General features: G+C 46.1%; 1 protein-coding gene across 5 annotated transcripts in view; it reads left to right on the top strand.

Moving 5' to 3' along the window:
* KCNIP3 (potassium voltage-gated channel interacting protein 3) overlaps positions 1 to 16,604 on the top strand; it is a 122,507-nt gene that overhangs the window by 73,991 nt on the left and 31,912 nt on the right. Inside the window, exon 1 of one of the 5 annotated variants that reach the window (XM_081017531.1) lies at positions 13,107 to 13,224. The exons of the other annotated variants lie outside the window; for them this stretch is intronic. Coding sequence (XP_080873657.1) covers positions 13,122 to 13,224 — 103 coding nt within the window. The 5' untranslated portion in view covers positions 13,107 to 13,121. Of the gene's footprint in view, positions 1 to 13,106; positions 13,225 to 16,604 lie in introns of those variants that run through there. 5 annotated transcript variants of the gene reach the window in all.

Below are 16,604 nucleotides of genomic sequence, written 5' to 3'. Positions count from 1 at the left end.
CCACATAATATCTAGCTGTAAATTCTTAGATCGGTCAAGAGATTACCACCTTTGTGTTTGTGGACCACGCCAAGTTGAAGTAATTGTACACAATATTTTCTGTTGCCCTTCATGTAGTTCACTGAAGGAGAGATAAAGGTAAAGGGACCCATGACCATTAGGTCCAGTCGTGGCCGACTCTGGGGTTGTGGCGCTCATCTTGCTTTATTGGCCGAGGGAGCCGGCGTACAGTTTCTGGGTCATGTAGCCAGCATGACTAAGCTGCTTCTGGCAAACCAGAGCAGCGCAGGTAAACGCCGTTTACCTTCCCGCCGGAGTGGTACCTATTTATCTACTTGCACTTTGACGTGCTTTCGAACTGCTAGGTTGGCAGGAGCAGGGACCAAGCAACGGGAGCTCACCCCGTCGTGGGGATTCAAACTGCTGACCTTCTGATCAGCAAGCCCTAGGCTCTGTGGTTTAACCCACAGCGCCACCCGCTTCATTTCAGAATTTTCAAAGAAAAGGCAGCTGTACTAGGAGTAAGAAAGATATTAACTACTTCTTGGAGTGAAAACAGTGCCAAGTGCCAAGGCTATTAAAAATATATATAAATTAGTTGGAGAACTTTACAATTTTAATAACCTTTGATGTTTGGCAGTTCTGAAAATTGATTGGTTCTTAATTTGAATAACATTGTGGTTTGTTTGTTTGTTTGTTTGTTTGTTTGTTTGTTTGTTTATCAAAGTTCTATACTGTTTTTAGGACAATTGCCTCACAAAGTGGTAAACAATCAGTAATTTTTTTGTGTGATATTGTATCATGTAGCCCCATTTTATAGCTTCCCTTGCCTAAGAGCTGTGCTGGAAGTGGGCTAGCTCACGGGTGGTGGTGGTGGTGTGTGTGTGTGTGTGTGTGTGTGTCCAGGATCATTTCTGCCTTGTGGATCCCTGAGGGAAATCTTCCAGCCTTTTGCGCTGAGAATTAGGTCCGGCCTCTATAGACTGGGGTGTTTTTTCCATGGATGCGATTGACGCAGTAATAGTACAATAATGGTAGATTTATACTGAACTATCCACTCATAATTCTGCTTTATTAGTTGTTCTGTTATGCTTTCTGAATGTTATCACATTTCTTGCCTTCTGGAAGGGCTCTCCTGCACAGCAAAAACACGACAAAAAGTACACCAAGCATTTGTGGCATAAAAAGTGACAGGGCTTCATCAGGAAGCTTTTTGGGAAACAAGTCCATCCCAGAGTATTGAAAGCAGGATCACCTGTAGCTGCTCTGGTAACCATGAATGCGAATCATCATGAGTGGCAAATGAAAAAGACCTCTGGAAGGGCCCCTTATCCCCTGTCCATTTATATTGTCCTGGCCATAGGCGGGAAACAGTTAAAATCTGACTGCATGAGAGCTCCCACACTGTCACTATTTCCCGGTGGGATTCACATATTCAGGTTTTTTAATTAAAGCTGATCTGACATTTTTACACAACAAACTCACTTCTCCCCCACCTAAAAAAAAACCCTGGGTTTTTTTTTACAACAGGGGAAGTGACAAGAATATGCCCTGGGAAGTTTGGTGCAACTCCATCTATCTTCCCTGCAAACCAATCAAAATGAATGCTCAATACATAGCTGACATTGTCTCGTCTCCCAGTGAGCTTTGTGCCTATCAGGATGGATACTCAATAAGCATGTCTTCTGCAAATGACCTGAATGAATGAGCTGAGATGAGCAAACAAAAGGAGATTCCTGGTGGGTCGTTGGCCGCCGCCTGCTGCCCTGTGGGCTGCTTGAGCTGTGTGCCAGTCTGACCCGTGGCCACAACGTTGTGCATTTGCCAGCAACTGTGGTGAAGTAAAGCATCGTTCAGCACCCGGGGGGAGCGGGGCGGAGATGTGACGTTGAGGGAAGAGAAATGAAGGCAAGCACATCCATTTCTCAATGGCTCTCTCTCTCTCTCTCTCTCCCTCTCCCTCTCCCCACTTCCTTTCTAATGGAACAGAGACCATAGCTCAGCAAAACCAGCCACCTCCTTCATATTGCTTATCTTGGGCTAGAGGCTCCAGTCTTCATTTCCATCTCACCTTACCCTTGTTGTGGAGTCTGTTGTTGTAGGTGAAGGGTTTGTGGGTGGATGTCTTGACAACAGGACCTGGAGAGAGACAGAGAGCAGGATGAATTCTCCGCAGCAGCAGGGACATCCTCACCTGCAAGGTGTGCGCTCACCCCACTGTCGTCTCTGCTCACAGATTTCCCAGGCCAGAAATGACCACTAAGCTTCTTTGACTGGGTCTACATAGTTCAGCAATGTCCACGCTGGCTGCCAGAGTTTCAAACAGCGTGCATTCTGGGCCCAACCTGGAGATGCCACTGTCAGGAATGCATGCAGGAGCCAGGCCCTGTGACCGGTAGGGCTTCGCAGGACTGGGGCTTTCCTAAGTTTGTTCTGAAGAGGCAAGGTGTGGCCGCACAGGTGAGGCCGCTTGGTAACTCACAGCACCTGGTGGCAAGATCCAGGAAGGGATATAAGGTCAGCATTTCCCTTTGGCTCTTTGCCACAGCAACATGCTTCCTGCCTTGCTGTGTTTGGTTTCTTGACTCCTTGCTTCATGATCCTCGGACCCTTGACTCCTGGTTTCCTGACCCTCGGACCCTTGGCTTCTGAGCTCCTGGCTTCTGGACTCCCATTACTTCTCCCACCCCGCCGCCTTGCCCCTGATCCTGACGTCCTCTGCCAGGACTTCGACCGCCCGTAAACCGGACCATGACAGCCACAGACTGAACCTGGGTCCTAGAAGAAGAGCCTGCCAGGATTCTGATCTCACAGTGGCCAACCATTTCCCCCAATGGGAAGCCCACAAGCAAATACACTCACACTCTCCTCCTGTGATTCTGTATACACAGGCATAATACTTCGAACACTCAAGATCATACATAGCCCTCATTGTTGGTGGGCATTGACAGCCTTAGCCTCCATTAATCTGTTTCATCCCTTTTTAAAGCCATCCAAGTTGGTGACCATCGTTACATTAGCTATGCTCAGTGTGAAGAAGTATTTGCTGTGCTGTGCTAAATGGATTTGATAACAGTTTATTGTATCGGCTTCATTGTGCTAGCAACTAGAGCTGCCATTTTCCAGATAAAATTTCTGTTACCAAAAGTTACAATAAAAACTATGAGCATGGTGAAATTCCATCTTAAAATCTGGGCAATATCAGGCAGGGAGTCTTGGGAAATTTTAAAGGGCAGCCAAAGAAGAACATGCTAAGGCATACTGAGGGGGCACAGAGAGAGCCCGCTGTAGGACTTCCGGGGTGGCGCCATCGGCAATGGCGGACTCCCTCTGATCTGGAGGGACTAGCTCCGCGCGAAACGGGTCTTTTCCGCTACGGCGAAGCGGGGACCCTTTTAAAAATCACAGGCGGATGAAGCCTGTGACCATGGGACTCAGCGGGCACCTTTAGCGCCCCCCCAACCCGCAAAGGAACCCACTAACGGGCTCCGAAGCGAAGAGGGGGAAGTGGCGCAGTGCTGAGAGTCAACTGCTTTTTCCGTGGAGCGAAGCCGCATAGCTGTTGCCGGAGAGCGCTGCCTTTTTCCTGGGACAATTTGGCTTCTAAAATAATCACCCGTGAGTACTTAAATTTCGGACAATTGGACTTTAAATAAGGACTTGCGAGCAGAAAGGAATTGGACTTAAAAATTTACTTCAATTTGGCACTGAAACGGGAAGGTCTAAACAGGAAGTCAGCCTTCCGATTCTTTGTAGACAGAATAAAGCAAAGACAACGTAAACTAGAGCTCAGAAAATCACTTCTAAAAGATTAACTTTCATCATTTAAAATTGTTGAACCCCCCTTTGGAAGCAGAAGAAGAAGGGGGATCTTTTTCGGACTGTTTAAACCTGCAGAAGTGAGTTTAAAGTAAAGTAACTTTCCACCGTCCTGATCCTGGAGCGGGGTGTCAGGACTGACGTTTGAAGCTCATTGACCAGAGACAAACGCTTTTGACAGATAACTAAAAGAAGAGAAACATAGTGATTCCACTGTTCCCTTTCGCATTTTAAAGGAACAAATATTGACAAAATATCTCAAAAAGGAAACTTTGTTGCTAGATTCGTCCTTAAAAGAAAGAACAAATAGAAGTTTTCCCCCTAGAGGGAGACTGTGAAACTGTAACTAATTCCAGGGAGCTTGCAGCTGTTACAGATTACAATCGTGGGAAATAGACTTGTGACCTTGTAGGACAATGTATTCAGAAGCTCTGTTGTGTGCTCTCTGTAAAACAAATGCCCTACTGGAACAGTTAAATGAGAATACGGATTTGATGGCTAATGCGGTCAGAATTTTTGAACAGGCAGTGGGAAACTATGTGGAGCCCACCCAGGAATTAAACCAGGAGTGTGCCCTGACAGAACAGATGAGAGAAGAGGATGTTGCTGAATCTTGGGCGCCAGAGATGGAGGGAGCTGTGGCCCTGCAGGAACATGAGCTTTTGGATTTGACAAATGAACTTGGAAAAAGCCAGATTTGGAAAGATAAGGTTTGGACTGGTTTGGAAATGGGGGTTGGATAGACCCCCCTATGCAGGGATGTTTGGACTTTCCAAGTCTGGCAATGGGCCGTGAGATGTTTGGGGCTGTGGGGGCTCTTAATCTTGGAGAGATTCTGAAACATGTTTTTAAATACCACATGGAGTTTAGTCTGGACTTTGGAAAAGGGGCTGATTTGTTGAAAAGGGTCAAAAACATTACCAAGCTGGAGTTCCCATGTGTGAAAGGAGAATATGAAGAAGAGCTGCGGAAGGGACATGGAAGAGACTTAAGGGCCTCGGATATAAGGTTACCAGGTTAATGCGCTAGATCAATGGGATAAAGAGGACTGACAAAACCCGGGACCAGGAGGAAGGGACGCTGGATGAAGATTGGATTGTTTTTATTTCTTTCTTTTTATTACTAGGATTGTTTTATAAGATTGATGAATGTTAGAAAAATGTTGCAATGAAATTACTTGGCTCTAGCAAAAATGGCTAAAGAATTAGGTAAGAATATTATGGTTATGAGAAGTTGGTAAAAATGAGAGTTAAGTTTTAAGTTTTAAGGTTTTCTATAAGATAAGATGAAAATAGATTAAGGTAATATAATGACAGAATATTATGAAATATGGAAAGGATTTGCTGCGATAATTAATAACTAGGATACAAAAAAAGGGAGGAGGAGGAGGTCAAAGAAAGAAGGTAATGAAAGTTGAGGATTCGAGAATGATGGATTTGTTTTTATCTGTTTGTGGTGTATTTTTGTTTTTTTGAATTTACATTGTTTGATGTGGTTTGTTTTCTCTTTGTTTTCTTTTTTTTTCTTTTTCTGCTGTGTTCTTTTCTGTAATTCTAAAAAATTTTCAATAAATATCATTTAAAAAAATGAGAGAGAGAGCCTGCTGTGGTCCTTGGCCAAGGCTGACCCTCTGTGGCTGGCCATGTGGGGCCAATTCAGACTCTGGTGAGGGAGCCTGTCATGGGGGCACGCTCCCTCAAAAAAGTACGCCCAGGGCCAGGCCCCCAAAGCCCCCCACGCTACGCCACTGCTGTGGGCAGAGCTTGCCAGAAATGGGCAGTTCGTGCCAAGGCAAAACCTGCTGGAATCAGATTTTAATAGATTTTTAAGACCCTGGTATCCATTATCTGTCAAAGCACCAACATCCTTCCACACTGCCCAACAGCATCTGCCTGAGGAGGCCACCTCATGCCGCCTCCTAATGAAGCCAGCCCTGCCTGTCACTCATTATTAACAAAGGACCTTACAGTGGGTTCCTGTTGGGCTTTGATCCAAGCGAGGAGGGCTTTTTTGCAGGGTGGGTGGTGGGTGGGGGTCTAGCAGGCGGGTCACCCAGCGAGCTATTAGGTGCCATCCATTAAACTGACTGGCCGGTGGCTCCTAATGCACCACATATTGGAAAGAATTCAGGTCTAAAGCTTTTATCCATTTAAGCATCTTTAATATTTTACATTGAGAGAAATAAGGATCAATGTCTTGTTTATAGAGCAGCATTTATGGAGAAACTAGTCAAGCCTTTTTCTGCCACTCCTTTCCCAGCCAAAGTGCAGTTCTCAAGAGGAAAGAAACAAATGGGAGAAGCAAGAAGGAACGAGATTTTAAAAACAGTAGCAGTGCCTCAGCACGTGCGAAAAATGGGAGCACTCTGAAATTATTTTGGTGTTTTAAGGAAATCAGAATACATTCTGGTTTAGGAAGCAGCTTTTCACTCTGAAGGATGAGGAACAAATTGTGTGGTGTTGGTGTTGCGATCAGCATCCCTTCCAGGTGGCAGGGTGGGATGCAGCAAGTGCAGGCAGGCGTCATCAGGTTAGATGATGTTGCTTCAAGCAAGTATTATCTCACAATTTCCAGGGCATTTCCTCACATTGCAAAAAGACCTCCCAACCGACTAATTGCACAACTTGAACCCTGACAGTCTGGAAGCCTCCAGTATCTGCCATACACACAGAAGGTTCCAGGCTCAATCCCTGGAAACTCCTGAAACCCTGGAGAGCTGCTGCCAGTCAGTGTTGGCAATGCTGGGAAAGATGAATTGATAGACAACTTCCCATGTTCGTAGAGTTACACATAGCTGTCATCGTTTCCCTTTTTTAAAGGGAAATTCCCTTATTCCGAATAGCATTCCTCGCAAGAAAAGGAAAAAGTTGACAGCTATGGAGTTACAGCCATCCCAACCATGTCTACTTAGAAGTAAGTCTTCTCAAACTCAATGGTGCTTAGGATTGCAGCATAAATTAGTGGCAAGTCCACCTTCTTCCACACAAGCCTGCCCAGCTTTGGCCCTCTTCTGGGCTACTCTCCTCCTCCCTGTCCTGCCCACATCAGACGTACATACTCTTGGTTGCAACTTGAGAGGGGGGACGGCTTCCCAAGTGCTGCCCCCAGGCTCTGAAACTCCTTTTTGCAAGAGGCCAGTCTAGCTCTTATTGGCAGGTGTCTGTCTTTTTTATTTAAACATACTTTTGGCACACTGAGTAGATTTAATCTTTTTTCTCTCTGCTCTCCACTTCAGTTTGTGATTTCATTATGATTTTAACTGGCTGCTGCTTTTTGCTTTTCCCCCCACCCGTATTTGCTCATTCTATCATTGCTATTTTTAATTATTTTCATTTTATTTACTACATTTATGTAGCACCTTTATCTTCCAAGGAGTTCAAGGCAGTGTACGTGGTTCTCCTTCTTCCCACTTCATCCTCACAGCAACCCTGCGAGGAAGGCTAGGCTAAGAGAGGGCGACTGACTCCAAGGTCAAGCTTCATGGCTGAGTGGAGAATTTGAACCCTGCTCTCCCAGGTCCCAGTCCAACACTCTAACCATTATGCCACACTGGCTCTGCTATGTATTTTATTGTAAGTCTCCTTGGGCATTCTGAGTGAAAACTGTAACAAATAATAGCATTTAGATCAGCAGAAATAAATAAACAATATTTATTTATTATATTTGTTTGTCACTTTCTCCACAAAAGCATCATATTTTAAAACCACAGATTAAAAACAAGAGTTAAAACATGAAATGAAATCTAAGATCTCAGCTGTAATATGTCAGTTCATTAAGCATTTTTACCCCTATTAAGCATGCGTTCTCCATGCATTTCATTGCAAGCTTTTACCTCTTTGCAGGAGTGCCATCTTGGCCCCGCAACCATGGGTGCCCAGGGCTGTGGGTGCCGTGCATCGTGCATGGCCCTGGCACTGAAATTTGTGGGTGCCCAGCCCCTTCTTGGGGAATTTTGTGGGTGCTCAGGCCCCCAAGGCCCCAGGGAGTTGGCACCTCTGCCTCTTTGTCTGCAGGGAGTGGAGGGGGTCTCTTAGCTCCATTGGTTAAAGTGTGGTCTGATAACGCCAAGGTTGTTGGTTTGACAGCTGCATATTCCTGCATTGCAGAGGTTGGACTAGATGATCCTCAGGGTCCCTTCCAACTCTACAATTCTGTGATTCTTTAGAAAAGGCTTACCTTCTGAGAACCACATGCCTGCCACCTTGGGTTGTGTGGTGGGAGAAAGGTGGGATATATGTAACATGTAAGGAATCAGTAATAAATAAAATATATTTGTATTTGCCCCTAAAGAAGCTGTGAATACAAAAACGGAAGATTTCTAAGACATGTGTTTATTAATTTTGAAATGCACGCACCACTTTTCCTAAGAATAGTCCAAAGATGCTGACATCAACAATAAAGCAACAAAAAGTTTAAAAATTCAGTGCACGCCATATATTTAAAACGCACCCCACAAAAATCCTGGGAACTGTAGTTTACTCCTCGCAGAGCTACAGTTCCCAACACCCTTAGCAAACTACAGTTCCCAGGATTGGGGGGGGGGCAGCCTGAACTTGATTACTAAGAACACCTTCACCCAACTTTGTCCCAAACTAACTAACCTCAGGGATATTCAGAAGATGTAAGAAGGCCTCTGGTGATGATCTTAAGAAGTGGGTGGGTTCACATGGGAAAAGGGAGCCTTTCCAATAACCCGGCCTTAAACCCCCTGACAACCAGATTTTTCAACCTGGCGCCCTCCAGGTGTTTTGAACTACAACTCCATCAGCCGCAGCATCATGCAGTCATGCTTGCTGGGGCTGATGCACATCGTAGTCCAACATGTCTAGAGAGCACCAGGATAGGGAAGGCTAGTCCTAGTTTTTCGAGAGCTGGAGTGGAACCATTTTTAGAGTTGCCAGTAAAACAGGATGTGATCTAATCTAAGAGTTTTGCCCACTGATCTCTCCTGATGTTGCAAAGGATCCTGGGATTGTGCACTGCAACCTTTTGGGTGGCCAAATGTCTATCTTGGACCAATCCTTTTTGGGACAGTCACATAATAAGCAGAAACTGTACAGTGCAGTATAGGAAAGTGTATGATTTATAAAGAAGGAAATTTCCAAAACATTTTTTTAAAGTCCCTTTCACAACATTAGTATTTGTGCAAATGCTTTTGGAGGTTTGTAAAAATATAGTTTCTTCAGTAGCTGCTGCCTTATGTCAGGCCAGGCTGTTGGTCTGTCTAATCTGGTATTTCTTGACAGCAGCTCCCCAAAGTCTGTTCCTTCTCCATCTCCCCAATCCTTTTGGTGAGTTGGTTGTACCTTCTTCGTGAGAAGCTGGTGCTCTGAACTAAAGCCCCTCTCCTCTCTTGCCTTCCCAGCCAGCATGAGATGTAAAAGATATGAATACTTTATTTTGTGGTGTAATGCTGTCCTGTGGAACTACCTGTCACATGATTTCACAATTCCTGCTTTTGTGGAAGGATTTTTTAATTTAATTTTTTATTTATTTTTGGTGGAGGGGGGTTAAATGAGTTGGATTTATGGTGTCTGTTCAGCAAATTGCTCTTCTACGTTGTGATTCGTCCCATCACAGAGGTTAGGAACAAGCTTACCTTCCACTCAGTCATTCAGCACTTAAAATGAATAATTAAAAAACCACTGCAACATAGAAATAGATAAGGGGCATAAACCTTCTAAGCCACAAGACATAAATCAAAGTTCCCTTTTCTTCCTGGCATGAATAATTGAGTTTTTTTACAGGATCTGTCAAACTGATGTTTAAGTACAATCTGGCATTTTTGCTGAGGTGTTTGTGCCACTTATTTTCATTTTAAAATAAAATAAAAATAACATCTTAATATGTTTGAAATGGGGAGGTTCAACCCTCCACAAGTTTGGAGCAACTAAAGTTGCAGTCCTTTAACGCACTAATTGAGAATAAATCATTAAACTCAATGGACTTATACTTCTCAATGGACTTACTTCTGAGTAGACGTATAGGATTGCTGTGTAACTCAGGGGTTCACTAACTAGTCTGCGGACCACCATTGGTCCATGTAGTCCACAGCATTTCTGAAAATTATGATTGAAGGCAGGGGATGGCACTTCCATCATGTTAAAGATTTGTGTTCATTATTAATTGTATTTCTATTGCTTCTTTTATTTCTTACATTGCATTTTATTATATTACAAACTGAATATATGGGAAAGAAAAGAAGCAATTAAAAATTAGACAGCTTCTAGCACAGTGCATTACAAATGCTGAAGAGGCACAAAAATCATTAAGTGATCCTCCAGGACCTTCAGCAGTTTTCAGATGGTTCATCGGAACCATTGCTGTAAAATGTATGTGATTCAGCAAACAGAAGGAGGAGCTGTATTCTTTGCACTAAAATTTACCGAGAGAAAGGGGGAGAATAAGAAAAAGAAAGGAGAATTCTGAAAGATCCACAAAGCAGTGCATGAAAACCCATGTTGAATCAAAAGACTTCCACAGGGGCAAATGAGGCAGGGGTCTACACATGCCGCAGGGTTCAGTGATGGGATGCTGAGATGATAGAATCGCTGGACAAACATCAACAAAACTTCTTGCAAATAGAAAGCCAGTACAAGGTGAGGCTAGAACCTTTATTACTTATTCTCTGTCTGTAGGGAGTTGCTAGAGTTTTGCTTGGAGGAACATTCCAAAGCAATCTCCCCCACCTGTTGTTTGAGGTGGCACTGTCTATTTTTCTGTCTCTTAATTCTACTGCATCAATTGATTGCGGTCTGCTCTGGGCTTGCAGCACTGTGTGAGGTGATAGAATCCTGAAGCAGTAGAAGGTGTTGTTTTAATGCATGCCCCCATCTAAAAATAAGACCTCCCTATGTGTGAAATGCTCACATATAAAACCACAGAATTGGAGAACTGGAGAGTTGGGAGGGACTTCAAGGTTCACCCATTCCTGCCCCCTGCAATGCAGGAATCACAGCTGGCCATGGCAGATGGCCATCCATTCTCTGCTTGTAAACCTCCAAGGAAGGAGAGTCCACTGCCTCCCGAGGGCGGTGCCGTAGCTACGGAGGGGGCGAGGCCAGCCCGGTCTTTTGCCCCGGGTGAAGCCTCCAGAATGGCACCATTGAGGCTCACAGCCTGTGTGTGTGTGTATGTATGCAAATGCATGGGGGGGGGGGAGGTGACAAACTGGGTCTTTGACCCAGATGAAATAAAGCCTAGTTTTGCCCCTGCCTGATGGAGTCGGTTCCACTGTCGAACAGCTCTTACTGTCAGAAAGTTTTTCCTGATGTTAAATGAGAATCTCATTCCTTATCATTTGAATCCATTGGTTTGGGCCCTACCCTCTGGAGGAGAAGGAAACAAGCTTGCTCCAACTTCCATGTGACTGCAATTTAGATATTTGAAGATGGCCATCACATCACCTCTCAGTCTTCTCTTCTGCAGGCTAAACAGGCTTGGCTTCCAGATTCTTGATCATCTTTGTTGTCCTCCTCTGCACATATTCTAGCTTGTCAATATCCTTCTTAAACTGTGGCATACAGCACTGGGCACAGGACTCCAGGTGGGGTCTGACCAAGGTAGACTAGAGTGGTACTATCCCTTCCCATAATGTGGACACTAGACTTCTGTTGATCGGGGAGAAATTTTCTAGATCAAGCAACTTCCTGCAATGACTGTTCTTACAGGGATTTCTTTTTAAATAAAGGGGGAGCATTAACAGTGTTCTAAAGTAGTACAATTCATCCTGGCACTCAGAATACTACTGTAGTCCACTGATGTCTGCATGCGCTCAAAGGTACTTTGTCTTTATACTTTTTGGGAGCAGGGTGGGGGGTAGGAAGGAAAAGTACTTTTTCTCCACATGCTCAAAAACATATTGCCTTCCAGTCTCCTGTTTCTCTTAAATCTGAAGCCAAAATGTTCCCTTCAAGGAAAGGCTCTTGGCACATGGTCAGGGTCACTCATGGCCCATCCATACCATTGTTTAAAGTGGATTGTGACCCCCTTTTGCCTCCTTTAATTCCCCCTTAGCCATGTGGCATTCTCCACCTACTACTGTCCCACACTTTCTCTTTCCTGAATCCAAAGACTCCCGATGTTAGAAAATCTAAATAGGAGAACTACATTGATTGCATAGGAAATCTCTGGATTTAGAGATAAGAAAGTGTGGAGCATCTATTAAGCCAAGGTATCGATGGGCCCATAATTCTTAGATGCTGGAACATTTGAAAGGAAATGGTATTGCATTGTTTAGTTTTATTTTGGTGCACCACTCTGGAGGACTTTTCAGCCAAAAAAGCAGCATAAAAAACAAGACTTGTAGCTTAACATATCACAAAGTAACATAGCAGTGCCAGAGAGTGCCAGCTGTTTGCTTACCAGCAGGACTGCCTCCTTCTCTGCTCTTGCAAACACTGAGAGTTTGAAAGAAAGAAGCAGCAGCAAAGTGTCCAAAACAAACCACTAGTTTGTGTAAAAACACCACTAATGCTTCTGCTGATCAGCCTGCTCCTTGGAGATGAGGCTGGACCACAGCTTCGTCGCCATGGTGATTCTTCTCTCCTGCATCCTGGACTTCCCTGCCAGATGAGCCCGGAGAGAGAGACTCCCAGCCCTCCTCCTCCCTCCTCAGGGTGGGGGCTGATATTTTATAGCTGCCCTTGCAGCCAATGGCATTGCAGACAGCTGAGATGCCAGCAGCCTGGAAATGCTCTCCTCTCCATCAACGGTGCATTGCAGGGCGTGGGGGATGCCCCTCAGAAACTCTGGCTGACCCCTGCCGCCTGTGCTGGACGGGGCACGTGCCCGCTTCCTTAACTGGCCGAGCTCAGGAGACTTCGCAACAATGACATTCTCTGCCTCTGAGAAGAAGCAGCCAGAATCACACTGGGAACTTGCTGCAGCAGCTGCCGGGGAAGTTTTGCCCTCCAAGTTTTGAAACTTTTAGAGGCTTGGTTTTTTCCTTCATGATCCAAAGCAGCGACAAGCCCCTCTTGGGTGCCGGCCGTCACCCCCACCACCTTACCTCTCCCCCGTCCCTCCACCTCCTCCTCCTCCTCCTCGTTCACATTCCCCCTGCCCTGCACTATCCCAATGGGGCAAGCCTGAAGGAGGCTTTTGCCCATCCTCACCCCTGCCAACCGGAGGACTGGAAGATGTGAACCTGCAGGGGGAAGGAAGGACCTGCTCTGCTCTGCTGCAGACAGACTGCTCCGGCTCCTCATCACTCTGGTTCCCAAGGGAGCTAAGCTGGCCCTGGGGGGTGCGAGTCGCATGCCCCCAGAGCTGTGCTGCCCATCGCGGGACGCTGGCTGGCAATGGCGATCCAGGGGATGGAACTTTGCGCCATGGCGGTGGTCATTATCCTCTTCATCGCAGTCCTCAAACAGTTCGGGATCCTGGAGCCCATGTCTATGGAAGGTAATGAGAGCATGTGCCCTTGGTGTCCCCTTTCACGGCAACCCAAGACCCTCGCTGTCGACCCAGTTGCCTCCCCACAACCCAGGCTGCCTTGATCCCTGACCAAACAGCAGCCCACTGGTGAATGTAGAATGCTTAGTTTTTGGAAGCAGGGGGGTCTGTAACAATTAGACAATCTGCTCTCTCCATCTCGTTCTGTCTGGCTGCCATTCTGATGGAACTGGACATAAACCTTGGACCAAGCTTTTCTCTTAGTCTTCCAGTGATTCTCTGTGATTTGGTGTCATTTCCTTGCCCCCAAATAACTCCTCTTCTTTTGCTGGTTTCTATATGATGTTGTAGGGAGCTGTTCCCCCCCCCCCCGCAAAACTTGTTAGTTCCAGTGGGGCTTTCAGCTGGGGGAAGAGAAGGATTTATCTACTAGCAAAAACTCTCAGCTGCCCTATCCTCCCTTCCAAGTGGCTGAAGAATGAATTTTCCCCAGGATCATCTCCCCTCCCCCATTTCTAGAGAGGACCAAACACCAATACTTTTTTTTAAAAAGAACCAGCCCTGTGGGGTGGAATCTTTTGAGCCCCACAGAGCTCTTATTTGGCCTGAATGTTAAAATAAGGAAAATAAAGGGTGGGGGGGCATTGATGGGCACCACAGCCTTGAGATGGTAATGGTGAAAACATACGCAGACCAATTAGACTGGGACCTGAGCATGCAGAGAAGGAGAAGCAGTAGGAGGCTGGCTGGAGGTACGAAGGCACCTGATGCTGCAGCAGCCTTGAGGGAGTTAAGCAGGTCAGTCTCTGGTCTGTGCCTGGAGGGGAGATCCTCTCCCCAGGGACCCTGCATATGCCTCTTTGTACAGGGAAGGCAGGATTTGAATGAAACAAACAGTAGTAAACATACATGTAGACCCTCCTGTGGAAATGCCCCTTGGGATGCCACATTCCTCATTCCCCTTCTTGTCCATGGAGGGTGCTTTTTGATTCTGGAAAAGGCTGAGGCTAGAGGACTGGAGCTCAATAACAGAGGAGCAAGTCAGTGGTCCCAGTTCAGTCCCCAGCTTCTCCAAGCAGGCTGCCTGAAACCCTGGAAAGATACTGCCCATCATTCTAGCCCAGGGCTGGGGAACCTGAGGCACTCCAGAAGTTGTGGGACTTCAGCTCCAGGCAGCGTGGACCAGTGATTGGGGATGGTGGTAAAACTTACAGAAAGTCACCCTGAACACCTGAGGGCACCAGGGTTGGCGAAGGCGAAGCTCAATGGACCAGTGATCTGACTTGGTATAAGGCGGCTTCCTATGCTCTTGCTCTCCCCACCTTCCTGGTATCTCTCAAAGCACAGCTAAGCCCCAGACGACTAAAAGTCCTAAAAGGGACAGGAGAGAGACCAGCTGGGGGGAAATTGGCTTCTCAGCCTAGATTCACATGACCCAAGTGATGAGATGTGAGTTGACTTTGTTTGCCCCCTCACCTATCTGCATGGGGGAAAGGGTTGTCTGAGTAGCTCCACCAGAACCAAATCTGCCCACTTCACTGCAAAGCTTTGTCATGTGGCTTGAATGTGAGCTTAAGAAGGACCCTGCAGCTGGATCAGGCCAATAGCCCACCCAGTCAAGCCCTCTGTTTCCCACAATGACCAAAAAGTGTGTCTCTGGAAAGACTGTAATCAGGGCATGAGGGCAACACCCTGCTTTTGATTCTCAGCAACTGGCATTCTGGAGAATACAGCCTCCAACCCTGGAGATGCCATCTTGCCTTCAGTCAAAGGGGCCGGCTTCTAGGGGCCAGGGGCCCTTCACCCCCCCCCCCCCCGAACATTTGAGAGTTAATGGGAATTGCCATTCAAATGGCTGTGTGATCAATTATGCTAGGTGCCCCCCACTCCCATATTTTATTCAGGTTAGCATCCTTGCCACTAAAGGCCTTATCCTCCATGTGCCAATATGGTGGAAAGTTATAGCATGATGTGGCAGAGCACATTGTATGACCCTTTGAATGGGGATAGAAAATGGTTTTTAAGGGATCTGGAAGTGGTTTATGAAAAATTCCACTTCCCAGTGTCTACAATCCTCTTTTAACCCCCTGTCACCACTGATCAAACAAGTGTGGCAAGTTTCTGAAAACCCTGCCAGTCTTGTTCAGCACTGAGGAAAGTTGAATAAAATGGGCAGCCATCCCTCTTTCAAACCTGCTTCAGCATTCTGAAAAACTCTTCCCTGTTTCCCACCTTTATATCCTGATGAGAAAAAGCACAAACCACATTTCCCTCCACCAGCGTCTCTCCACTTGAGCACAGCTGCAGGCAAATGGCCCCTGTCCTTCAGCTCAGCCTGAACTCACATGTTTCAAGTGTGTTATCTCCCAGACTGTGGCCTAGTGACCCAAGAATGGAACATTCATGTGCTTTCTATGACCCTTGCGAGGAAAAAGCTTTCAGAAAATAGTTAGAACCCTTCCTTTTAAGGACGGCATTTGATTTTTAATCTGGGTTTTTTTTTTTTTGCTTCCTTTCTGAATATTTGTTTCATGGCTGCTGTTTCCATGTTCAATCAGGTGCCAAGGGCTGGCCTGGTTGGGCGTCCGCTGTGGCTCCACGTGGCAACAGGGGGCCCACTCACTGGCCCAAAGCCCCCTGGACCAGCTCTCCTCTAAACTATTGCAACCTGCTTACTTGTTCCCCCACCTCTGGCTCTGGCCCAGACAAAGCTGGTGGCAAGGAGGACCAGTCAGTGCCACTGCCTGTTTGCTTCTTGGCTCTCTGCCTGGCAAGGATGCAGGAGGGAGGCTGGTGATAATGGCAATGAGATTCCCTGAAGGAGGGAGGCCCATGGAGGCAACTTGATCCAAGGTCCACCGAAACCTAGAAGCCAACATTGCAAAGGATGCTTTATTTAGATTATTAAGGGGGGGGTGTTGGTTGGGATTTTTTTGCTCTTGTTGGCTACCTTTATTTACAGTGGTACCTCCGGTTACAGACGGAATCCGTTCTGGAGCTCTGGTTGGATCCTGAGGTTTCCGCAATCGGAGGTGCCTGTTCTGCACATGCGCACGGTGTAATAAAGTGCTTCTGCGCATGTGCGAGCGGTGAAACCCGGAAAAATACTTCCAGGTTTGTCACTTTCACAACCCGAAGTTTATGTTACCCAAGGGTAACGTAAGCCAAGGTTCTACTGTATTTAATTTTTAAATTTATATACCCCCATCATCCATAGATCTCAGGGTGGTCCACAACATAAAAATACATAAAAAAGAAGAAAACAACAACAACACAGAGACCAATAACTCACCCGTTGAGCAATCCAGATGAAAGGTGGAATATAAACATTTAAAATAAAAAAACAATTAAAACTGGCTTCAGAATTGAGCCTTATGTGATTTGTTCTG

This window comes from Podarcis pityusensis, assembly GCF_964106645.2.
Source record: "Podarcis pityusensis genome assembly, chromosome: 8".
Lineage (NCBI taxonomy): Eukaryota > Metazoa > Chordata > Lepidosauria > Squamata > Lacertidae > Podarcis > Podarcis pityusensis.
The sequence above is the reverse complement of the archived record's forward strand: the minus strand, read 5'-3'. Positions and strand labels throughout refer to the sequence as shown.